Source organism: Diospyros lotus, chromosome 5, assembly GCF_014633365.1.
Source record: "Diospyros lotus cultivar Yz01 chromosome 5, ASM1463336v1, whole genome shotgun sequence".
NCBI classification, from domain to species: Eukaryota; Viridiplantae; Streptophyta; class Magnoliopsida; order Ericales; family Ebenaceae; genus Diospyros; species Diospyros lotus.
Window position 1 is genome coordinate 35,321,101 of NC_068342.1, and position 27,316 is coordinate 35,348,416.

The 27,316-nt window shown below is 36.7% G+C and overlaps 1 protein-coding gene across 1 annotated transcript; it reads right to left on the reverse strand.

The window, feature by feature from the left end:
- Positions 1 to 221: 221 nt before the first annotated feature.
- LOC127802508 (AT-hook motif nuclear-localized protein 1-like) lies at positions 222 to 25,677 on the reverse strand. Its single transcript, XM_052338339.1, has 5 exons — positions 25,582 to 25,677; positions 24,003 to 24,070; positions 21,326 to 21,460; positions 973 to 1,137; positions 222 to 677 (listed from the first exon to the last, which is right to left on the reverse strand). Exons 1-5 carry the CDS (start codon positions 25,592 to 25,594, stop codon positions 540 to 542), a joined length of 519 nt encoding a protein of 172 aa, XP_052194299.1. The 5' UTR covers positions 25,595 to 25,677; the 3' UTR covers positions 222 to 539.
- Positions 25,678 to 27,316: the final 1,639 nt, after the last annotated feature.

A 27,316-nucleotide genomic window follows, 5' to 3' on the forward strand; every position in this document is an offset into this window, starting at 1 on the left:
TTTCAATTAAGAAAATAAGAACTAAATATTTTTCAAAAGTGTTTATTAAAGTTAGAACTCACCAAAAGGCCTCGATTTGCAGATCTACACACTTCTTCAATGCTGGAGATGCGCAAGAAAATGAGATCATTAGTTGTCAGATTTAAGTCTACTAAAGTTAGCTCAAGAAAATCTACATAAGAGTAAAATTTAAATTCTGACGTGCGGATTAGTGCATGAATTTACTCAAAAACTCATGAATTGCTAGTTTGTATTGCATGTCTGTGCTGTTTCATTTTCCATTTTCTTTTCTTTTCTTTTCTTTTCTCTTATGTTGTAGGGACAGCTAGATGTTGTCTTCATTGCACACACAAAACATATAACACCATCATGTTAAACAACCACAAAGAACTGTTGAAACCGACTAGTTAATCCCAAACATGCCAGTGGACTTTGAGATCATGAAATCCAAATGTCTTTTTGTCTTGTTTGGTCCTCTATTTAGCAAAGGAACAAGAAGAAGAATCTGCTAGAGGAAAATGATGGGAGTAGCTCTACTTTTATTTCTTTGCTTGTTCCGGACAATCAGCGGGCAAAGGTAAGTCTGCTTCTGTTTCTTCCTCCCGATTGTTCAATGTGGTTTCTGTTGCCACAAAGTTCTCCTGATGCCCACTCCTCAGAAAGCTGCCGAAGACAACCTAAATATAAAGAAGACTGGTCAGCAAAATATCAAATCATGGCGACTCCAAAACTACTACTACCAATGCTACTGCTACTGCTAATGCTACTGTGGAATCCAAACAGAAGATGAAAAAATCATCAGGACAGAGAAGATGTTCTGCTAATTCATGAAAGAATTCTGGCCAACAGCCAAGTTCGCCTTGTCTCCAAAATTAGGAATGAAAAACAAGAAAAAGGAGGAAATGCAGGATCGAGAATACATGGTTGCAAGTGCCATCTTTTCCCTCCCTAGAAAGAAAGAAAGGAGCTCACCTGTACAGGAATGTCTGCTATTATTCTTCCCGCAAGTGCTCCCCCAAATACATGACCGCCAGGTCTTGCTAAAACCACCTTCAGGAAACCTGAGCTATTGAAAGCTGGGGTCCCAACCTCTGAGGGAGCGAACAATCCTGACAGTGAAACGATATCGAACATTCCCTAGAAAGAGTTGTAGAAAGGACAATTTAATTTTTCATGTAACAGAGAGAGAACGGCAGTGGCCAAGAAGGTTTGCACATGTCAACAGCCAAAATATGCAGAATCAGGGCAGCTTATAAGTGATTTCATTTGTACAAACCACAACCAGTAAGCATATGCATGCTAGGCATATTAGTGCTAATAACAGATATGATAAAGCTAGGATTAGCAACGAAACATATGTATCATCTAAAAGAATGAGTATGTGACTGGTGTTTGCCAAACAAAATTAAGCCCAATTCCATCTTGTTATTTTATTAGTTCATTTCTCGTTCAGTTTCTTTTCAATTTGAAGTCCATGAAGATTCAAAGAATTTGTTGTATAAAAAAAAAAAAAAAGATTCAAACAATTTCAGAGACATTTGTAGTTATTGCAGGGTGCAGGTAATGCATTTTATGCTGTTAGCTTCTTGCACCATACCAAAAGCTTGGGATTAAAACCCTGTAATGGTATTACGTGGATAACTAAGAGTTTTCCACACTCAGATTAATCAAACTTTTCTGCTGTAAATTATGGTTGTGAGAGATCAAGAATAAATGACTTAACAAATGAGAAAAAGATCAAACAATTATTTCAGCAGTGCATTAGAATATATTTTCTACCATAATGATCAGGATAGAATCTGAATGGAGTAGAGAGTATACATCCAAATATTTTCCTTCTTTATTCCCAGTAATGTATTCACAGCTTGCATCCACTTCTTTCTAATAAAACTGAATATACACAAAAAATAATCGTCATTTTCATTATTAAAACCAAAATGTTTTATGCATGTGCGTGTGTGTTTGTATATGCTCCTCCACAGTAATAACTTGTCATAAGAGGCCAGGTGTTAAGGATGAAAGAGAATTATAATTGATTGTGACTTTAACGATAAGATGGATAAAAATGAAAAGAATAGATTTTATGACAGCACTAGAGAGTCAGTATTAGGACAATTATTATACTCAAAACCTTTCCATCTAACGGTTTCACTAATTCTATGGCTCTTGGCTTATTGGCCGGAACCTGAACTTTTATGTTCCTATTGGTTCATCTCAAAGCCTATTCCTGTGTATGCAATAGCTTTGGGTTTTCTTCTAATTGAAGTGCTTGCAAAAACAGTGGACCAAATAGCATGCAATTTTTGGTGGAAATACCAGGTTGGGGACAATGAAACTTCACCTCAAAGCCTGGATCAAATGTGCAAGCCTAAGGAATTGGGAGGTCTTGACTTCAGGAAATTTGAACGCATCATGGAGCACTTCCTGCCAAGGTATCTTAGACGCTGCTCAACCAGCCCACTACAGCACCAAATTGTTGGGAGTAGGAGATTTGATCAATGTGTGAGAGGATCCTTGGATCATAAAGCAATCTGCAGGCCTCAGGAATCTAGTGGACATCAAAACATCATATATGGAAGAAGGATGGGCTAGAGAAGTAATGTTTATCAACCTCTGTAACAAATATAATGCAGATCCCCATCGCTATTCTGAGCAGACCTGGTATATGGAGTTGGATAGATAATACGGGCACAGTTTTTGACTAGGGCAGCTTACAGGATCCAACAACAACATCACCACTCCCGTCTCCAAAATGTTGGATGAGAATTTGGAACACAAAGATGCATAACAGGACAAAAATTATGTTCTGGAGGGTAGCTGCAAGAGCTCTAGCAACTAGGGAAGAACTAGCTGGAAGGTTTTCAATCTCAGATGAAAAGTGCCGCCTCCATAAGCAACATGCAGAGACCTCCATCCACTAATTTTCACATTGCGAAGCTGCTAGAGTAGAGTGTGGTTTCCCTTCTGGGGCCTTGATCCAATGTGATGCATGTTTCAGGATCCACAATAATGCTGTATCTAATCTTAAATCCTCAATGATTGCACATTCGGGGTTAGATGGAAACCGTCCAGATGACTTATTTTGTGGCAACTATGGTGGAAAAAATTTGGGCCAAAAGGACCTTAGTCAGACTTTCTCAAGCAGACTTGCAACATCCCGGATTTATTGCAAAAAATAGAATCAGCATGGAATGTGTATTTGCAGATAGACACTGAAAAAGATGATGAACCTATGAGGAACAAAAAGCATGGGATGAGTATTTTCAGCTAACATTAGCCAGTCAAATTGGATCCTTCCTATACTAGGACATCTCAAAGTTAATGTGGATGCTACAAGGTAGAATGGGAGCTTGTGTGGAGGAATTATTGTTGGAGACCAAGAAGGCGAAGTCCATCTGGCTAGTACCTAGAGCTCAATTCATCTTGCTGCTAAACTTCAGATTGCCAGTGAGGCACTCTTTGTTGCACCACCAACCTGCAGATGGAAGGAAGGAATACTAAAGTCATGCTCTTTAAGCCTAGTCAAGTATGCTATATATTCCTCATTGCAGATGTACTGGTCCATTCTTATGCCAATGTTAGACGTCAAATCTCTGCTCAGAAGTTTCCCCAGTAGACTCTTATCCACACTAACATCACCAAATCTAGTGGCTCATTCTTCAGCTGAGTGGGCAAGAGCCACCAACATCTCAGAAAGCCTTAGTTCAGAAGGGTAGGAATTGGTTCAAGCTCGATCTCATTAGGTCATAGCTCAGGAGGGTAGTCCCAGGCCCAGCAGAGTTCATGCTCACATTTTTCAAGTTCTCTCTATCTCCCCATTCCAGTTTTGTTAGTTCTTAAATTTTCTCACCAAAAAAAAGAAACCCCTAGTAAGGATGAAGCCACCTTGAGAGTGCTAGTGGGAAAGGAGTTATCTAGGAAACACAATCTGCAGAACCAGACAGCTATTTTGAGGGAAAACATTAGAATAGGGCACCAATTATCATGGTTAAATCACTTAAGCCACTCAAAAATCCAAGGGGAAGTTCCATGGTTACTGGTGATTCCGTGAGGCTGTATCTCAACTATGGAAAATGGGTATAAAGAGGTAAACAAACTGGTTTGTTACATTAATAACTGAAACTGAGATAGAAGAAGTAGAAAGAGGGAGAGAGAATGAATAGAGGGAAAAACTCAGATCTCATAACTGTATTCAGTTAGGATCAGTTATATATATACCTGCTGAGTACAAGTATATACAACACAAGCTACAACATACAAGCCAACTAGCTCTATTATGTGTGTACTAACTGCATTCTCAACACTCCCTCTCAAGGAGCATACTTGTCATATGTGCCTAGCCTGGTACAAATGTAGTTAATCCTTGGACTTCAAAGTGCTTTAGGGAACAGGTCAGCCAGCTCATCATTAGTACCCACAAAACCACCGGTAATCTCACCAGAAACCAAATTTTCATGCACAAAAAGACACGTCTATTTCAATATGTTTGACCCTCTCATGAAAAACCGGGTTAAAGGTGATAGGAGTAGCCTGATTGTCATACATGAGCACTACATGGAACTTGAATCTCCAAACTGCAAATCCTTAAGAAATTTTTTAAACCAAACCAGCTCACATGAAGTTAGTGCCGTAGCCCGATATTCTGTCTTTTCACTAGATCTAGACACAATATGCTGTTTCTTACTCTTTCAAGAAATCAAATTGCCTCCAATCATTACACAATAATCTGAAGTAGAGCATCTGTCAAAAGGATAAACAGCCCAATAAGCAGGAACGTAACCTGTAACTTGTGTATGCCCATTATCCTAAAATAAAAAACCTCTACCAAGTGAGCTCTTGATATATGCAAGATGCGCACAAAAACATGCCAATGACTCTCACAAGGTAAGCCCAAAAACTCTCTAAACACACCAACAGAAAAAGCAATTTCAGATCTGGTGACTGTAAGATAATTTAACTTCCCAACCAATCTCCTATACCTCCCTAGATGAGCAATAGGCTCCCCTCCCCCTAACAAGGAACCAGCTTTGTGAGCAATAGGCTCCCCCTAACAAGGAACCAGCTTTGTGTTTAGATTCATAGGTGTATCAATAGGTCTAGAATCCATCATACTTGTCTGCTCTAAGATATCAAGAGCATACTTCCCATTGGATATACAAATACCATGCTTAGATTGAGTAACTTCAATACCCAATAAATATCGCAGTCAACCCATATCTTTAGTCAAAAATAGGAATGAAGATGAACCTTTAATTGAGAAATCCCCTGCTCATTATCACCAATAATAATAATATCATACACATGGATCACCAAATAGATGACACCACTCAAAGCATGGAGATAGAAAACAGAATGATCAACTTCACTCCTAGTCAATCCAAAAGATTGAACTATAGAGCTAAAGCAATCAAACCAACACCAAGGAGATTGCTTCAACTCATACAAAGTCTTCTTGAGGCAATAAACAAGGTAAGACTCCCCCTAAGCAACAAAACTTAGTGGTTGCTCCAAATAAACTTCGTCACGAAGTTACCATGAAGAAAGGCATTTTTATATCAAGTTGACAAAGAGGGGAGAGTTTAACAACAACCATAGCAGGAAACAAGCAAATTGTAGCAATCTTTGTGACCAAAGAGAACGCATTACCATAATCTAGACCATAGTTACACAAAATATGGTAGACTTTGATTTGTGGTACGTATTCAAGTGCGAGGTACGTTCTTAGCTAGATATGCATTTGTGGGCATAAGGATTAGTTGGTATGCTAGTTTGGTTCATGGTTTGCTTTGAATAATGTATTGGTAAACTTATTAAAATTCGAAGGAAAATTTTGTTATATTCATAAGATATTGCCAAGAAAATAAGGTTCAACCTAACTAAAAGCAAGTTTGCAATTACATAAAACCATAATAGTAGAACTGAAACAAGGTGGAAAAAACTGAATCCTAACATAACATATTTAAAGCTAACAATCATCTCAAAAGCTTAATGATAAGAGCACCTAAATCCCAATCTCTAACCACCTTGTTTATAATTTACTTTTTTCCCCTATCTTTAGAATTGCTTCCCTTCACAAGATTAGATGATGGCTTGTATGTGGCAGCAAGGAAAGCTCTTGAGCTATCTTGTGTAGCTTCCTCTTCATTTCGTTTCTACATATTCACTATATAGAAAACTCCACCTCATCTCCAATCTGGTAATAGAATCCTCTATGTTATCTTTATCTGGATCAATATCCCATCTTCTACAAGGTCCAACTTCATAATTTTGACAAAACCGTGATTGAAGATGAATACTTGAATGAATAAAAACCAATTTATCAACCCTTGTACTGTTCCTAATTTTGGGATCACCATTTTTGGTAATCCAAGTAGCGTCCCTCCCCATTCCAGTACATGCTCGTACTGCAAACAGATTTGCAAGATCAGAAACGAAGTTTGCTTTGGGGGGGGGGTGTCCCACGAATAGTGTAACTATGATCTAGACAAAAGATTTGTGTACTTAGAAAGATTACATACACAAAAAACCCGAAAAGGAAGTATCACAACCCTTGATTTTTCTACCAAAATTTCTAATGATTGGCCAATTTGATTTTGAAAAGATGCAGAAAAGCATCATTATCATTTCGCTTAATAAATTCATCTTCACCACAATCTTTTGGATGAATAGATGTTGTTTGATCTCATATATGATTGTGTCATCTACCAGCACCTTAAATCCGCAACGACCTTTTAGATCCTTGTCATTTGATCTATCACCTTCAACATGAATTAGGCCATTATTGTGTGATTACAACTGTTGGATTACATAGATCTCATCATATGCATAGCAGAATAAAATTTAATTTTGCAAGTATCAGGTTTTTCAGAAATTATGGTTTACAAAATCGAAGGATAAATGAAAGTATACCTCTTAATGAAATCTGATTTCACTGTTAGGTTCCTTGCTGTATAATCCTCAAGTGTAGGATGTCGAGTTTGTCCACCCAAAATAGCTTAGATCCAAGAGATTCAAGAGAAGAAGGAGAAATTTTGAGAAAATTTCTAACTCTTGAGGATTCTCACGCACACCTCTCAATCTTCTCAACTCTCCAAGAGTTTCAAATGAGAAAAGAGTCTTGAGAGAAAGGGTCTATTGTGCAATTTATAGAGCACCATAGATAGGGATGGCAATTGCAACCGAAACCGTGTGGAACCGAACCGAAACCGAATTGGTCAACGTGGTTAAAAACCGTTTGACTAGGTAATGGTTTGGTTCGGGGAAAAACCGAACACTGTTTCAATGGGTATGGTTTGGTTATGGTTTTCACTAAAACCAAACCAAAACTCGAACCGAAACCGAACCGAATGGTGGATAACCAAACCGAACCGAATATATATATAATATATTATATATAATATAATATGTATAATATGTAAATATAATATATATTATATACAACCCCGCCCACCTGAGGCTAGCCCATCCCAGCCCAATTGCCTTGCTTGCAAACCCTTCTCCCCTTCTCTTCTCCTTCCTCTCTCAACCTCACTCTCACTCTCTCTCACCCTCGCTGCCTCTCGCTCGTTCGCCCGCCCTCGCCCTCGCCCTTGCTCTCTGCATGTCTCTTGTTCTCGCTCGCCCTCGCTAGATCTCTCTTGCTCTTGCTAGGGCTCGACCCCTACTCTCGCTTGCCCTCAATCTCTCTAACCTTTTCTACCTCATTTCTCTTGCTCCTCCGCGCGAGCTCGCCAATCGCCCTCCCTCTCTGCATCTCTCTTGCTCTCACTCACCCTCGCTAGATCTCTCTTGCTCTCGCTAGGGCTCGGCCCCTCTTGCTCTCGCTCGCCCTCGATCTCTCTCACCCTCACTACCTCATCTCTCTTCATATTAATTTATTTTTTATATTTATAATTTTGTTAGATGGAGTTGGCTCATTCATTTCAGATGGATATGCATCAATTTACGAAAAATATATTAATGTTGTTGATGAAGGTATTAACTTTCATAACTAATTTTTTTTAGCTTAAATTACAATTTAATTATGCACATATTAATTTATTGATCTTAACAATTATAGGTTTGGAAATGTGATTTTATATCCAATAAGTTTTGTAACTTTATGCAAGAATAAGGTAACTTTATTAGAATTTATCTTTGTTTGTTGTGAAATTATCAAAAATTTTTATGAATGCTATTTGTCTTTGTTTGTTGATATGGATTAAACTAAAAAAACCATGATTAAACCGAAACCGAACCGAAACCGAATGGTTTGGTTATGGTTTTAAATTTTTAAAACCAAATCGGTAATGGTTTGGTTTTGGTTTTAGTAATTTAAGTTTGGTTTGGTTATGGTTTTGGCAAAAACCGAAACCAAACCGAACCATTGCCAACCCTAACCATAGAGAACCCTAGATGCTATTAGGCTTAACAATCCCAATCCAACTAGTGGACTTAATAAACCCAATTCAATTAGTGTTATTGGGTCAAGTTTAATGTGCTAGCAAAAAGCCCAATCCAATTATTAATAATTAAATAATTATATTCATAATATAATCATTTAATCATTCCTATTTATCCAATAAATAAATGCACTATAATTAGTAATTCCAAAATTACTAATTTATCTTTCTTCTCTTGAAAAGTGATTTCTTATTGGATGAGACTTTCTGGGTTCACAATTAAATTGACAATGAGAATAATCAACTATTAATTTTCGTAAATCATGAGTGACATCTAGCAATATGTCATGATTACCCAATTTATTGTAAAGCAGGTATTGTGAATCTTTTACTATGATACCATGCAATACGGTCATTCTATTATCCTATATCCCGACAAGATACGAGATCATGGTTAACAGATCGAATCTCTTAATCTCGTCATATAACCAAATCCAAAATCAATCTTGACTAATTATGACACAACCTTATGAAACACATTCCATCGTCATATTATCTCGACCAAGGATTTATCATCAAGTGATTATTGGATCGCATAGGATATCCTCTTCATAAATCTCGAGGTGATAGATTCCATGTCTAATGCACACATACCTCATGTATCACTAAACAAGGCACACAGATACGTATGATTATTCCTGATTAGAACAACCATATAATATCGTTGATATCCTAATCCACCAATACATAGATATCCATGTCATCTCAAGTTTAAGGACTAGTTGTACATCCATAGCTAATATTGAATCATTGACCCATGAGATATAACCCATATGATTCAATATTAGCAGTCATGTTCAGTGAATTTGTTCCTGTAATGAGCACCCACTTATTTTCCTTCTATATGTCATATAGAATGGCACGAGACTTACCAACCTTATCTTTCAGTATCTCATACTGAACAATGAGGAAGACAATGTGTGGGCCTTTGTGAGTTGCTACTATCCAAGTTAGGAACTCTATGGACAGAAACATGTTTATAGTATAACGAATTGTGGATTATCCAGAACTCGTATTCTTAACACTTAAGAATAGTATCCACCCCTTATTATACTAATGGATATATGTTTTTTAATTTAAATCATATTGCAATTTAAATAAAAACATAAACTTATCATTTAAGTAATATTTAAAGAACTACAAGATCCCTTTGTATCACTAGAAGTGGTTTTCAAGGCTCATATCTAACAACAACAGGAAAACTCAAATTCCCTGACAAACTATAAGAAGGAATTTTTTATTTGTAACATTGCATGTCACTTTACATGCATTTATAAATTTTGCATAATTTTACTATTTATGCTATAATAAATGATTAAATTATAATTATTATTGCCAATTATTGAGCTTTGTTTTGCAGTAGAAGGAATTGAACGCTGTCACGCTCAATGTGCCAATAGAAAATCCATAATTTGTGATTATGCAATTCAGTGTATTATTATTAATTTAAATTACCAAGTATATTATTTTCTATCGAAATTAGTTTAAGTGGCTAAATGCATTTATTCGAGTTTGGGAAATTTTTAGTAACACTTAATAGGATCTAGAATACAAATTAGTTTAATATTAGATTTAATTTATAAAAGATTCATTCTTGGCCCAATAAGTGAGAAAAAAAAAAAAAAGAGAATAATCCCAAAAAAGCCCAATTAAAACCCAACCCGGCCCAAAACTTATCAAACCCTCCTTCCTCTTTTCCCCTCAAACTCACGTCTCTCTCCCTCTCTCAAACTCACGTTTGTAACACCCCGTTTTTTCCAAACGTGCGTTAATCCGAGATTTCGAGAATATTTTTTTTTAGTGTACACTTAACGTAAATCTTTCTCCAACAATTCCATTCTACCTTCTCAGTATATCAAACTTAATGATCAATAAGTTAAGACAAGTAATATTATCATAAATGCGGAAGCAAGATTGAAACCTCAAATGATACATAACCGTAAACACTTCGTTTATAACATAGAAACCGTATCATCGTTTACATCACATCTTCAAAACAAAATACATGACAGCTGAATATCTCGCACATAATCAAAGATCTACTATAGATCTAATATGTAAATAACGGCTACATCTCGAAAACCTCTTTTCCCTTGGCGTCGATACTTTCACCTGGAACGTTTGAATATTCCAAGGACATAGTCCAAATTAGATGCTGAATCATCTAAGTGAGAGTTCAAAACATTTTCATGAATATATGCAAGACCATGAACAACTGACATATCCTGACATGTCACAGCCCAAGAGAATCACATACAACACTTAACTCATACCATGGGGAAAGAACAATCTCCCTAAAGGCAACATAACCACATTGACACATTAGCATAACGCAGTCCTAGCTTAGGAGGGGTAACATCAACGCATATCCTCGACACCTCGGGAACAATCGTTACCATTCCCGTCACAGGAGGGTCAACATCAACGCAAGAACCCAGCACACCACAATCACGTTAGGGATTACGTTCCCACTCAAAAGCAACGCGAAAACACTACCCATTTCCAACACACATGCCAATGCCATAACCACAACATGTAATGATGCATTACATAAAACGACATTTCAATACACGTATTTCAATGCACACGTAAATAAACATTTTGGATGAACCATCCACATGAAATCAACCTATCACAGGTCAAATCATTTGTATAAATCAAATCAAGTATAGGGTCAAACCACTCACAATAAACCAAGTTTTAGGTAAGAACACTCACCTTGAATAAAACCCAGAACACCTCGATTCTCGCCCAACCTTGATTCTCGTGCTAGGCTTCTAATGGTTCTCAAATCCGAGTCTCAACATACCCTGGCCATCGTATATATTCAAGGAATTTAATATTCAATATTTCTCCTTTCTCCATTCCTTCTCCGACTTCTCCAAATGGTGCCTCCTATTTATAGGCCTTGAAACTTGACCACCAAGTATGTTATATTATATTATAATATTTCTTAATCATTTCAAATCTTTTCCAAATCTTCTAAGATATTCCAATCATTTAAGATCTTCCCAAATCTTTTCAAATGTTCTGAGATATTCTAATCATTTTGAGATTTTCTCAAATCTTCCATAATCTTTTATAATCATTCCAAATCTTCTAAAATCTTCTCCAATCATTCCAAATCTTTTAAGATTTTCTACAATCATTTCAAATCTTCTCCTTAAGTGGCCAATGGTGGCTTGCCACATGTCCCTAGACTTGATTTAAATAAGGTTTGGACTCTAAAGTGATCCAAAGCTAGAATGTAATGTTGTTTGAAATCCAAAAATGATCCAAACCTATATTGGAATGAGTTTTGAAATCCAAAATGATTCAAAACTATATTGGAATAAGTTTTGAAATCTGCAATCATGACTTCCAATGGTTAAATGGTTCAATTCGCTACTCCAATGGTCTTGTGCCACCTTCTGTGTGAATTTTATAATTTTATGACATCATTTTCTATTTCAAAAATAGTTATCCAATCAAGCTTGGTCTCCAATCTATGGACATGATCAGCCATCGATTCATCCCTCAATGCAGTAGACAACAACTTGGATTTGCCAGTGGAAGTAAAAAATAGCACAACAACGGAAGTTGTGTTCCCTTCGGCAAAACCTTTGGCTTCTTCCGCTATATTCCTTAGCTTTCCTCCAGCTAGTGCTATCTTCACCTTCTCGTTGCCTATTTTATCCCAAGTTAAGGACAGTTTAGCCTGCTTTGGAACCAAAATCCTATCGAAAGAATGCCTTTTCTCAACCTCCAGCTTCTTCCTTAATGTCGGTCTAAGTTCATCAGCCTTAGGGTCAGTTTCCGTAGAGCCAATATAAGATTGTTCAGGTCCTTTAATCAGATTTTCCTGATCCCATGTTGTTCCATCAACATCTCTATCTCTCTGTTTCTTCTTTAGTGCTTCCAATGTTAATTCTTGGAGCCTGACACGATCAACAACATACTTGAGAGTCTTGGGCTGAAGCACTGTCACCATTGGCCTCAACTCTTCGTTCAAGCCAGTTAAGAAGCTTGAAACAAAATAGGACTCTATCAAATGGGGGTTATGATTGAGCATCAAGGCCATCAGCTCTTCAAACCTCAATTGGTACTCTATCACCAACCCTACCTGCCTGATTTTGTTGAACTCCTCCACCACATTAGACAAGCCTCGATCTCCAAACCTCTTCTTAGGTTGCCCATTTTAAGGGACTCCTCTTAGTTTAGAACTTCTATGATAATCATCAAAGAATTCCGCAGGAAAACTGTAATGATACTTCTTAGTTAGTATCATTGCAAGCTCCTATAATTGCTCATGTAACATATGGCCGAATTCCTTGCTCGCATCATGCACCACACTCCCTATTTCCTTGTTGTTCCCAGCTGAAAATGCTGTATTCTTTTGCTTCCCTTGAAACTCCATTTGTCTCATACATGAACTGCTCCCCATGGTCGACTTCTCACCAACAGAACACTGCAAAGACCAAGGAGTAAAAGTCCTGTACATTGAATCCCTCATCTCCCTTCGATATCTGCTTCACAGCAAGCACCTAGGATAAACAATTGCCTCTCAACACTCCACGGCCTTCAATTTCTCAGCAAGATGAGCCATCTGCCTTCCAATTCGACTCAGACTCAATGCTAATGTCGCTTATGTTAACAGTCACCAAAGAAACTGCTATAAACTCGCCTATGTTGGCCTCAATTCAGCAGAATAATCAGACTTCAGATCCTCTTCTTTCTCTCTAATTTTCCTTGTTTTATCCCTTGAATCTCATCGAGTCAAGGGAAACAACTTGCTTAGCAACTTGAATATGCCTCTGTCACCGTTGTAAATCAGCTGGCGTGGCTTCAACGAATATGATAATGGAGTTCGTCTAGCTTGTCGGAAATCACGGGCAAGAAATGTTGGCCTGTTCCACCAGTTTCTACAAGCTGCCTCTATATCTGCTCCTCCAATTCACCACTATCACCCTCCCAAATCATGTTGGAGTCGCTGGTTGCACTTGCCAATCAACACCGATGCCTTGGAAATTGTTGGAACTCTAGAATTCGTTGGAATTAACTGTTGAGAGTTGTTGAATTCACAACTAGGAGGCATGGGTTACTATATTACAATGACCTAACTTAGATCAACTCCATTTTTTCCTCCAATACTTGCCTAATCGAATTGAACCCACAGCTCAGGCTCACGGATCTGCTAATGGAACTGGAATTTGCAACCCCGAATCAATCTCTGACTTCTCCTTCGGAATTAAACATAAGATATGATCACCCACTCCAAATTTGCCACTGGATCTACTTCGCCTTTCACCCTCAACCTCAGTTATTAGCCAACGCTCAACCTCAGTGCGTTGGAATTGATCACTCGTCTCCTATACGCGAGTCAAATTCCGAATCTCTACTACCTCAAATTGCTTCGGAATTCAAGCGCTCAGCTTGATTCATTCCTAGAAGTCGACTTGGTTAATGGTTAGGACCGCTTGAATCGCCTCAAGCCTCGCTGCCTCAATCACAATTCAGTGGTCGTGGACCGTCATCCCTTCGTTTCCTTCCAGTCAAACCAAGAATCACCATCGAAGTTGCCTAGGCCAGTTTTGCCTTCACCCGCCTTCCTCAGTCGGTCTCCTTCCCAATTCAATCAATTGATGCTCCCAATCGGGTTGGTGTTCAATTTGTTCACTCATAATTCTATGTTAGGTTAATGATTGCCTGAGTTCTAACCGAGGAACGATCGACTCACCTCTAAGTTCGTCTTCAAAATTTAAGCCGATCGTCGGACTTACTTGCTCGCTCTCGTCTCACCCAACCACCTCCTACCTCGCCTTGCAGTTACCTCTGCTTCGCATCTCAAAGATTTCAGTCCGAGAATCGCTTGCTCGTTCGGAATCTGCTAGTTAGAATTCCCAGTCGGACATCATCGAAATGACAACCAAAGTAGTCTAAGTCACGGCTAAGAACCGTCCAAATTTCTTGACAAAGAGAACCACCAAGGAACGAATTGCTCTGATACCATTTGTCATGAACCTAGGGTTCATAACAGGGTTGGAATTGGCAATTGGAAGGATCCGATTGAGTAGAACTAAAACAGAATGATTCAAGAAGGAAATGTGGTAGAAATGAGGGGAGAAATTAGAGAGAAATGAGGGAGAGCAGTAGAGAGAAATGAGGGAGAGATTTGAGAGAATTGTAGAGAGGGAGAATTAGAGTTTCATTTAATCAATTCAAGCATATCCTCTTCCTACAGAGGTAATATATTATAGCCTCACTTAGCTACCAAACAAAGCTCTCTAACCACCTAAGCTACAAGACAAAAAGGGAAAAGACAAAAAGAGAAGAATATCCTAACAAACCATTGCAACCCTATTACAATGATGCCCTTCTATTGTTCTTTGGGTCATGACATTAGGTTGGGCGCGCTGGTCCCCCACGCCCCATTTCCCACTCACATCATTCATGGCATAGACATACACCCATTTTCTTTTTTTTTTTTTAAAAAAAAAAACTTGGGATACACATCTTTGAAAGAAAACTTGCACTTTTCCACACTTTTCATTTAAAAACATTTAACTTTCTCAAATTGATGCCTATGCGTGCTCATTGATGCAATGACATGATATATATGCATGCTTAAGTATTTCACTGAATGTAAGGAAATGACACAAGGTAATGAAAAGCTTTAGAATCAAATATTTGCAAGCCAAACACAAAGCACAATATTTCCACATTAACTGTTCAACATGGGGTGAAAATTAGGGGGAGTTTACTTACCCAAAGTCTTTAAAGTTCACTTCTTGGATCTATAAATGGAGGAGTCTTAGTTGCTCAAGACGTCAATGTGCCAAAAAAATCCTAGTTCATTATCATTCATTTCAAAAATTTCAATAATCCTTACCTTCTAAATATGACTCCAGTTCACTACTATATTTCCTTAAAGTTAATTTATCATAACACATGTATAAATAGTATTAAATGAAAAGATATAAAGAAAACATTTACAATAGGGACCTACTAGTGAAACACTACCAATTCATAAATTCAAACTATCGGCCTTTACGAAAACGAGCATAACTTGAAATTTAACGCACAAAATCATGTGAATCCAATTCGGTGGGCTAAATAACTCATAGGGCTACATTCTCAATTAAAATCACATCAATATTTAGATTATAGAACTCTCATAATATTTTCAAATCCACAAACAGAGGCTGGAACTTGGGGTAACTTAAAGACAGATTTTTCTGCTCGAGTAGCACGCATAAAAAAAAAAATCATTATCGGGAGTGGTTGTATTGGGCTTGAACTCGATGAAGTTTTCCCTATGGAAGTTTTGGGTCAACTTAAGCCTGGAATTAATCTTGGAAACCTAAGAATGAAGATGAAGAGGCCTAGAAAGAGAAAGAAAGAAAGAGGAATGAAACAAATTGAGACAGTTGGTATTGGGTAAGAGCAATGACCAACTGTTGAAGTTCTCGGGGATAAGAACTCTCTCAAGGAGGGGAGAATTCTCATGACCCAAGGAACAATAGAAGGGCATCATAGTAATAGGGTTAGGGTTGCAATGGTTTGTCAGGATATTCTTCTCTTTTTGTCTTTTCCCTTTTTGTCTTGTAGCTTAGGTGGTTAAAGAGCTTTGTTTGGTAGTTAAGTGAGGCTATATATATTGACTGAACTGTAGGAAGGGGATATGCTTGAATTGATTAAATGAAACTCTAACTCTTCCTCTCTACAATTCTCTCAAATCTCTCTCTTGTTTCTCTCTATTGCTCTCCCTCATTTCTCTCTAATTTCTCCCCCCATTTCTACCCCATTTCCTTCTTGAATCATTCTGTTTCAGTTCTATTCATTCGGATCCTTCTGATTGCCAATTCCAACCCTATTATGAACCCTAGGTTCATGACACCTAAGAAGTAATGTGAATGTGAATGTTGAAAGTGGAAAGAAACTTTTAACTGCTTTGCAGTACTACCGGTAGAATGAACCTGGTTCCAAACAAGAATTGTCCACTACATTCTGATTGGCTAGATGACACACTAAGTGAGCTCACGATAGTAATGAAATGTTTTTGAGAAGTTAACGTAAATAGGGATACATAGTTTGAAATTTATTCAAACTTTGCATGTCATAAGCATGTATCATGTGCATGGAGTTTACTTGCTAAGCTTTAGCTCACCCCTTTATTTTCTCCACGTTTCAGGTGATGAGAGCTAGATGAATTGAGGAGATCGCTTGGAGGCAAACTTAACCAGTAACCCATGGCATAGGATTTTAGTTTTGGACTAGTAGTTTTGAGACACTTGTTCGTTATTCATTTATTTACCCATTCTTTTAATTGTTTAATCCTGAAATTTTCAATAGGTTAGTTTTGGTTTGATTGGACCCAAATCTTCCATTTGGATTGAGTTATTTACTTAGTTGGTTAATATTTCTATTGTTGTGGAGTTGTGGATTGAAACTTGAATTATTTGGTGGTAGTTGAGGTGTTGGATGAGTGTGATTAGGTGTCTTTAATTGTGTTGCGGATGCGGTGTCCCTCTACAGGTTAGCTAAGTCTAATTTACAGGGGAGAATCTGTCGAAATTTCTGTAGAATTTTATAAAAAAAAATAATAAAACATATATATGGTAAATATAAGTAATAAAAAGAGATAAGTTGAAAATGAATTTATTTTATTTCCACATTTAAAGTGAAGTTGATGCGGTCACCAATCAAGACTCGGCCCAAGGCCGATCCAACCAAACCGGAACAGTATCACCAAAATAGTAGTGCCATAATGTTATTTTAATACTTCTTAAGTTTTAGAATTCTACTTGATTTAGAATTCTACTTTATATTTCTACTTGATTTAGGATTCTATTTCATGTTTCTACTTTATTTAGGATTCTACTTCATGTTTGATTAGGGTTTTATTTTTATTAGGATTCTAGTTGACTTTTATTTAGGATTTATTTCTATTAGAATTCTAGTTGGATTTTGTTTTCCAAATATTAGATAGATTTGGATTAGCCAAATACTATAAATATGCCTAGGATCTAGAGTTTGTAATCAAGTTTTTCTTAATCAAATTTCAGCAACCTATTTGGGTTTTCTTAGCAAAACAGTCTTGTTTTTGCGTCTTTTTGAAAGCCAAGCTTCGGCCATTGAAGTTTGTTCTTTCAAGGGTTTATTTTGGTGTGTTTTTTTTCACACTCGCGCTACACGCTGCGTCAGGTGGTATCAGAGCGGTTCATCAACCAATCAGACGGCCAATCTTGAAGGTAACGGTAGCAACCAGCCTCGTGACGGTGATCGGGGGCTGCCCGCGGTTTGGAGAGCAATCGAAGAACAATGGGAAATAACTCGTACAATGGAGCAGCAATTGGAGCGAATCTGCAACCAATTGGGCATTTTACAACGAGTTAAGGATAATCGAAATCGGACTAATGGCATGAATCAAGCCGGTTATGTTAAATCAGGAAGACCAGTCATTAATCCTGTCCTCATTAATCCTAGAAGACCAATGATGGATGATAGCGACGATGAGGATGATCTTGGTCGTATGATAGCCAACCCTAGTCGTAAAGGGGTTAGGAGGAATGCGCAGCAACACAACTATTGGGGAAACAATGAGTATAAACTAAAGAATGGCTTTTCGATGAGTTTGGAGCTTGATTTCGAAGATTATGTTGTCCCAACAATCCCAACGTCTACAAACTCAGGTCTGATTTATGCTGCTGACATGACAGAAACTCCAAGATTATTAACTCATACTAGGGTATTTTCTAGTCCCAAGGGGTCAGGCATTGCTTCGCAACCCAATGATGGTGGCATTTCTTCTAATCGACTTGCAACTATAAAGGAGATAGAGGTCATGGTAGCAAATCCTACTACAATTTATTCAAGCTCTGGCATGGTTGAATCTAAGGCAATAAGAACATATTCACCTTCGCAATTGCAAAAGCAAGATGGTCACATGGGTCTCTTTGTGGATAGGGGTGTTGGATCTCCTAGGCTAGTTAACTCAACTGCTGCTATAGCTGATCAAGTGCTTAGACCAAAGGAGGATTCAAGCATCAATATTTTAAGTGATGGAGAGACTGCTGGTAGTCATGGAATAAGCTTTTATTTGAAACAGTTGCAAAAGAATGCTTCTCCAAGCAAGAAAAATTTATGAATGAATTCAAAAGCTATTGAGGAGTCAAAATCAAGAAAGCTGATGAAAAGAGAAGGACCTATGATAAAATTTACCATATTAGAAAAGCGCTCAAGATGGAAGGTTCAACGTCCTCAATCTAACAGTAATAATACAATGGAGGCGGAGGGAAACAAACATGGTGATGGTTGGACCCATGCCAACGAAGATAGGGCTAAGAGGGGAAGGAATGTCTTTGCTCATGTTCCCTTAGCAGAAAAATTCAAGCAGTTCAAGAAGATGTCAAACAAAAGTTGCACAAATAAGAAGTACAAGGCGACAACTGACAAGTATAGGAAGCACAAGGTATTTGAGGTTGGAGATGAAGTCATGATATTCTTGAAGAAGGAATGGATTCCAGCAGGAAAGCAGAACAAGTTCAAGCCAAAGAAGTATGGTCCTTACAAGATTCCAAAGAAGACCAATGACAATGCTTATGTTGTGGATTTGCCTAATCATATAGGTATTTCTAAACATTCAAAGTGGCTAATCTCTCTTCATACTTATCGGATGTGGGTTTGTCCAAATAGGATCAAAATTCGAGGTCAAATTTTTTCTCAAGTGAAGGTGAATGATGCAGTCACCAATCAAGACTCGGCCCAAGGCCGACCCAACCAAACCGAAACAGTATCACCAAAATAGTAGTGTCATAATGTTATTTTAATACTTCTTAAGTTTTAGAATTCTACTTGATTTAGAATTCTACTTTATATTTCTACTTGATTTAGGATTCTATTTCATGTTTCTACTTTATTTAGGATTTTACTTCATGTTTGATTAGGGTTTTATTTTTATTAGGATTCTAGTTGACTTTTATTTAGGATTTATTTCTATTAGAATTCTAGTTGGATTTTGTTTTCCAAATATTAGATGGATTTAGATTAGCCAAATACTATAAATATGCCTAGGATCTAGAGTTTGTAATCAAGTTTTTCTTAATCAAATTTCAGCAACCTATTTGGGTTTTCTTAGCAAAACAGTCTTGTTTTTGCGTCTTTTTGAAAGCCAAGCTTCGGCCATTGAAGTTTGTTCTTTCAAGGGTTTATTTTGGTGTGTTTTTTTTCACACTCGCGCTACACGCTGCGTCAAAAGTGAATGTTAACACATCTAGGTTTAGGACTTCTAAACTTGGGGTGTTACATCATGTGTTTATAATTCTCTTGACTTGTAGATATTGAAGTTGAATTCCTTGTTGAAGACTATGGTTTTGTCGTAATGGATCTTTGGAAGTTTTTAGTGGAATTTTGTTGAATGGTTTAAGTTTGGTGTTCCCTAAGCCTAGGCTTGGGATTCACAGCTGGTCATGCTCCTCAAGGAAGGGGTGTGGCAATTCTGCTCCACATCAACAACAACAACAACAAACCAAGTTTTTTATCCTACTATGTGGGGTTAGTTACATAAATTTTAGATTTTCATTCATTTCTACCTATGGCCCTATCTTCTATAAGGCCTACATACTTAATATTGAAACCCAAGTTTTTTATGTCTTCCTCTACCTCTTCTGCTACCTACTTGTTCCATTCCACCAGCCATTTTTCTATAAGCTAAATATTATTCTATTTCCAGAGCATTTCTTTCTTATGCAACCACACAAATTAATGGAAATCCCTATTCTATCATATTCCAACTCAACTAGTTCTTGCCCAGGTTTGGTTCCGTTCAGTTTGATCTTGGGGAAGGATAAGGCTTGCAAGATCTCACATGCTAAAGAAAGAGACTATGTAGATAGGTCAAATCTAGTGAGAGTTCCAAATAAATTTCCAGCAGTTATTGGTGTAAGGAAAAGTGAATTTTATAATGTGCACTCAGAACATACCTGCACCTCATGTTCCTTACCAAACAAGGAAATTTAGCTTGCTCAACAGAAGTTTCCTCCATAGGTACTAGGATTGTGGTTCTGGTTTGTGGTATAGGAACATGTACGGGGTACTTTAGTATGCTAATTTTGTGGTATGGAGGGTAGGCATAATTGACTCTTTATTTCAAGTTGTGGTACATTTTATATTATCTATGTCGGCTCCTCAACCCTCTTGACACTTTTGGCATTCCCTAGCGCAATCCATCCTTTGAAGTTTGAGAGAGATATTCAACATCTTTGTCAAAACAGAGATCCACACCAAAGGCAGAAAAACTTCAAAACAACCTTCAGTCACCTACTATCATTTTCAATTTCCCCATGTGATGCAAGGAGCCCACCAAAATAAATCTTCAAATGAATCAGATTCGTTCACAAGATGTTCCTTTCTCTTTATTTTTGCATATCCATGTTTTAGTCAGAAAGCAAGCTATGGAATCCCAAATTTCTTTATAGTCTTCTTGCTGAAAAATCCTATGAAAATGAAGTCAGGGTTGAATATAATTCAAAAAAATAGAATATACAAGAAAGTGAGGTAGTCAAGCTTTGTTTTCTCTAATTTTCTTTGAAAATTATTATGACTTCAAGTTTCATCCCTTGTTCTAAACTGTTTTAAAGGAGTTGGTAAATGACTTGGGATCCCCATTACAAGAGGCGTGGATCATATTCCTCATGATCCAGGGCCACAAAAGAATTGTGATGTTGATTCCAGTTCCAGGGGAGGAATCAATGATAAAGAAACAAATACAAAAGCACCACAAAAGAAAAGGCGCACAGTTTCTAGAAGAGGGCTCAAAAGATCTCAGAATATCATTCAAAAGAAAATTTCTAATTAAATCCAGAAAATTAAGAACTGAAAATTTTAGGATAGATAAGGATCCACACCTCATATGTCGATGGGCAAGCAGAAGAATTGGGATGTCTAAGTGTAATACTTGAAATAGAACCCACAGCAGAAAGCACACAAATATCTTCAGGTTGTCCTTGTCTGGCAAATGTGACAATCTTCATGATGATATCCTAATTAACATAGCCAACACACCAGTTAAGTTAAGCACAGTAAAAAAGTGTTAAATAGGCAAAAGTAGAAACAATTCACTTTTTATGTTAATTTTGGTACAAAAAAATGCATTAAATTGCTTGCAACTAAAACCCTTCCCGCCTTTAACATATCTTAATCAACTCAAACTTTACTGTCTAGATACCTTTATTGTAATCACAGTGTAAATATAATGGTTGCTTTGGCAAAATGACTATAGCTTCTCCCCCTGTGATTCCTAGTAAACATTTGTCTGTACCAGTAGGACTCAGCTAATCATAATCTGTATGAATAACTACTAAAATTTAAATACATCCTTATAATTTGGTAATTCAATGTAATATAATTATATATAAAACAAATTTTCACCTAATATTTGCAATGTTCTGTAGAAAATAAAACAAAAATTTACATTGTGACATGGGAGAGTGGGAGAGGGAGGGAGGTTGCTTGATAGGAGGGTCACTGAAATTGGCGGCAGTGAGCAGAGGATTGTTGGAGCTAGGAAAGGGACAGAGGGCATTCATCAAAGCTCACCAACGAGCCATGACTTGCAGATCTACTGATGTTCTATTTAGTGGATGTTCTATTTAGTGGCTGGCTATTTGGAAAGGAGACTGCCTGGAGGAGCAGCAGCCATGGCGGTTGAAGAAAACCCCTTGTGGCCCTAATTATTTTTCTAATCAATATCATAAATGGAGAAACATGTGATCAAATGATAATAGCTCTTAATTCATGAAAAAACAAGTTTTGGCCATGCATTTGTCAAATGACAATATGATCACACTTAAAAATGGCAATAAGGAAACAAGAAGAAAATATATAACAAACTTTTCCAATGGTTCTGTTAATAAATTAGACAGCACGGTACAACAGGCTTACCACCATTGGACTCAAAAGCCAATAGTAGTTAAATTAAATTATAACACTTTGCATAAGTTGGGAAAGAAAAATAAAGAAACTATGCGATCAAAAGTTCACAAGTTGGAGAAATACAACCCTCCATTGACCCCCAAAAAGCGAGCAGTCTTGTAGATTGGGGATGCCCTTTTGGTAAAAAAGAAGTGGTGTCTAATTGCTCATGCAACTTCATGGCATATGTACTTTGTCTATTCTTAAACTAAAAAGCCTAATGTTGCCAAGAGTTTGAACGGATAGTTCTGGTAAAATTATAAACTAATTAGGAAACTAAGAATGCATACATATATATATATATATAAAGAGAGAGAGGGGGGGGGGAGAGAGAAAAGAAAGCAAATTTTAACAAAAATAGGCCAAAAAGAACTGGGATCTGGGAAAATAAAAGGCACAAAACACTAGCAGAACAACAATTCTCCAACAAGTTCTGAAGTCGACAGATTTAAAACTTGTTTCACTTTAATTCATAGCTAAAAGATTTTCTTCACAGCTTTAAGGTTAGCCAAAACTGGAAGAAATTGAGAGAACTTGGACAGCTTTGCAATATAAATGCACATTTGGGGCGATTTTACTACAATGGCACTTTGTCCATTGTATTTGTTTCCAAAAACAAACTGTTTTGGAAAAAAGCAAAAACCCCATTCTGGCATTTTCGTGTTCCAACCAACTATCTACCCTTTCATGCACACATATCCATTTTGAGATAACCCCCCCCCTCCAAAAAAAAAAAAAACATGTTCGCCACCCCCCTCCAAACCAAGACATCTTCACCACATGCATTTTCAGCAAGATGAAGTTCCCTATATAGGTACTTTAGTTGTGTGGAAAAGTACATAATTACAAAACCATTGAATGCCAGATATAGAATGGTTTGTAAAGTTAATGTTTAGCTGATATAAGTTTTTAACATAGGTATGTGTATGTATAAGAAGTTGAAGAAGCTCTATACACTTAATCCACAACTATTCAGGGCTTCAATGCCAGAATGTCTCCTCTCCCTTTTGTAAGTCCTGGGTCAAGCTTCGTCCCTTGGCCCATTAAGATGTTTCTAGTGCTAGACATATGAAAGGCTCATTGCACATGCACTATACTACATAGTCATCAGACTAAAGTAGAACAACCTATGACAAGATATTGTGAAGCATGTGGCGATCACACAAATGCAGAGGATGAAAAGTCCAGATATTGACAATATCTTGTTAAAAAATGTAGAATCAAAATTAGAGGACTGAAAGAGAAATGTATAGTAATGCTCTCTGGAACTTTAGAATGTACAACAATTTGAATTCCAGTTTATCAAATATCTGGGAATCATATAACAAAATTTTACAATATTTAAATATATGTTCTTGCATTTAATATCCTTCCCCTCACCTTCCAAGACCAAGAGATACCGTAAAGGAGAACCACCATCAAATACTAAAGTTTACAAAAATGCTGAGAACTAGAAAAGTAGTACAGTGTAGGAACTTTAAAGGAAACCAGGATGTAGTCCACCTAAATGCTTGGCACCATGCAGCCACGACAATGACATTACAAGCCTTAATCCCAGTAGGTGGTGTCAGCTACATAAAAGAAGCACGTTATTTTACAAGCCAGACATACCTCGCCTCTGTTAACTGTGATTATATGGGGCTCAAAACTGCCTCCAGCAGGAGAAGTCACCAATTCACCTACAAATACAGAAGCTTAAAGAATGTCAGTAAACTGTAAACTGGAAAAAAAAACAAGATTAGGGACCCAGGTTAATTATCCATATATAATATCATGGTTAGGAATAAATTTTAGTTATCCATATATAATACTGTGGTTAGAGATAAATTTTCTGTGAACTAGTGAGTTCAACAATACTTATCACTAATGGAAAAGGCTATTGTGGTTGTGCAAATTTATTGAAAATAAATGAACAAGTCCAACAAATGACTTTTGAGGTGACAACTGGTTCAGAAGAAAATAGTAAATGCAAAGAAATTAAGAACATCTTGTCCTGATTCTCCTAAACTACTGTCATAAAAGCGCACGGAGAAAATGCCAGCCACAACAATGACTTTCCAAGTTTTAATTAAATCGTCACACAGTCATCCTGTCCCAAAATGACCACAAGAGATGCTGGTATTTAGTTTTTAGAATTCTATCCAAGCACAAAGTCAAACTATCTAATCCCAACATATACAAATGCAAAACAAGCATTAATATGTATTCGAGGGTAGATTTTATTTTGTTTTTTAAATTTTAAAAAATGCATGCCAAACACCAGAAAATAAGATGAAAATTACATTTTTATGTAAATCTTCTATGTAGAAAAATTATTTTCCAAAAAAAATACTTTATATCAAAATAAACAGAGGGAAACAACATTTGTAAATGAAGTTCTATAAACTTCAATTAACACCTATAGATAAGTTCAGTTCCATAATAGCTAAATTTGATTAAATCCTGAGCAGGCTGCAATGTTGTACTTCTTCGGTTAGATGAAACGCAATATTTCTCGAGCTGAATAGTTATGTTGAAGTTTTTGCAGGTAGCCTGCTCAGCCTAAGGGCATCCTCTTTATCATATATGAATCAGCTATTTTATGATGAAAAATAAACTGTATTCTTAGGTTTGAGTTTATTGCCCTTGTGATTTGCATTAAGATAGCACTGAATTCTCCCCATTACCTAAATATTAAGAAAATAAGAAAGCGTCCCGCTGGACTTAATCAAAGTATTTATCAAAATAAATAAGCAAATATTAACATTCATCAAGGCACGCTAATACTTAATAATAAACCTGCAACAAAGAAACATTTTAGTCAAGCTGGCAGAACAGGAATGTTTCCCACGCTCCCACCAATTAAACTGTCAATCTATTTCTTTTTCTATTGATATGCGAAGCTGTCACTTTTTTCTTTCTTTTTTGTGGAGACGAATGTTTACTTCACTTCCAAACATAACCATCACATACAACAGCCCACAAAACCTTCAACAAATAGTATGCACACCTCAAATGGAAAGTTAAAGCCGTCAAAAACTATAAAGCAAAAACAGCCTAAGAATAGTCCAAAGACAAACTAATTCAGCCGACATACATGACAAAATAGTGTGCACACACATATGTATCTAATAATTAAACACAATGCTTGTAGTTTTAAGCATAATCAATAAGCTCTGAACTATAAATTGCTGCAAACACTCTTTATTACCCAAATTGTCCATCCCGGCTTTAATCTGCAGCTTGTCCTGTGAATAAGGCAACTATCACACTTAGGTTGACCCCAACTTGTGAATTAGAGTACCTACAGTACGTAAATTCATCAAAAGCTTTAAAATATATTTAGAAATGAAAAAAGAGGGGAGCGGGAAAATCCAAATTGAAGAAAAACATGCAAGGAAAAATTAGGTTAGAAATTTCCAGGGCCAAATTTTATAATTTCATTTCCCCTTTATTCTTTTTTTTTTCATTTTACCCTTCTTTTTCATCTTTACTTTCTGAACAAGAAATTCTGTGTCATTCTCAAATTTTCTGCAATCTTTAAACATCAGATTTTGAACTTTTTTATATTAAAACGAAAAAATAGCAAAGAAAATCAAACATGAAAAAAAACAAGTAAAAGATAGGCTAGCTTGAAACTAAACATTGTATCAAATCCCCTCAAATAACAAAAAGTTTAATGGCATCCTAAAAATAATAAATTTTAGAAATTATCTCTAAAAAAACAAATACAAGCCATGAATAAAGAAACAAGTAGATACCCACAAATTCATTAAAGGTGAAAGACAAATTCAAGGTTTTCCTAAATCTCAAAGACCCTATCATCAATAAGAAAATCAGCTAAAGATAATCAACATCAAGCACAACATTTTCTCTGTCATCAGACCACTAACAATATCTCCTACATTCAAAAATTAAATAATCCAAAAAAACATACAGATACCAATTCTCTGACAGAGCCCTTCAAGCCCACGCTTCACTCTCAACCAATCAAAAAAGCCTCAAAACTATGCAGAAGGACAAGAACCCTAAAATTATTTTGACCTGGTTCTGTCAATAACTGCTCTTACACTGGAAAGCAGATGGGGCGCACATCAATCTGTATATGCATGTGATAGAATATATTGAGAACATTACTAGAATATTGCCAGAATATTTTATAGATCTTTTATATTCTTTGTAATATTTATTTCCATACTTGTTTATTACATTTTTAGGTTAGTCTTTATTACCCTTTTAGGTTAGTCAAAAGACCCTATACATACCCATTTTATCCCTTCAACATTACAATAACAAGAATACAATATTCTCTTACTTTAACATGGTATATGAGCCTCATCGATCTATTCTAAGCCTCATGATTTCTTAAACACGAGACTAATTATGTGTGAACATACCTTCTACATTACAATAACAAGAATACAATGTTCTCTCACTTTAACATGGTATAAGAGCTCGTTGATCTATTCTGAGCACATGTTTTCTCAAACATGAGACTGATTATGTGCAAACCCAATCTCCAGTTGTTCAGTTTTGTCTTCCTTTTAGTTATGATTTGTCTTCTTTTGTTTCAAGCTATTTTATTCTAGTAGTCTCTCCATTTGTTTCTTTTATTGTTTGTTTTGTCTTCTGCTAGTCTTCTCCTCCTTTACTATCATTATTGTAAACCAGATCTACCCCTAATGTTGCTCAATTTAGCCATTAATGGCAAGATGAAATCTACCAAAGCTTTCTCCGCTCCAACCACAATGCTGCCATTATCGCCAAAAAGAGAGATAGCTTGTGGCTGCCCAAAAGACCACTTCGTGCCACCATGTGTTGTTGTCGTTTGCTAGGTGAGAAGTGAGGAGTTCCTAATTTGTGTGCCACTTCTAGCTGAGCCTTTGCTAAATTCTAACCAAGGGAGTCGAACTTCTTCGTCTGTGTTGTGCATGCAGCAATTGCCT

Bases quoted from the DNA above. Each gene is read 5' to 3' on its own strand.
- LOC127802508 (XM_052338339.1), bottom strand. The intron at 1,138-21,325 runs GTGTGGATCCTT...AACTCTTTCTAG, and splicing joins CTTGCCCATCGACATATGAG to GGAATGTTCGATATCGTTTC. The intron at 678-972 runs GTGAGCTCCTTT...CTTTATATTTAG, and splicing joins TAGCAGACATTCCTGTACAG to GTTGTCTTCGGCAGCTTTCT.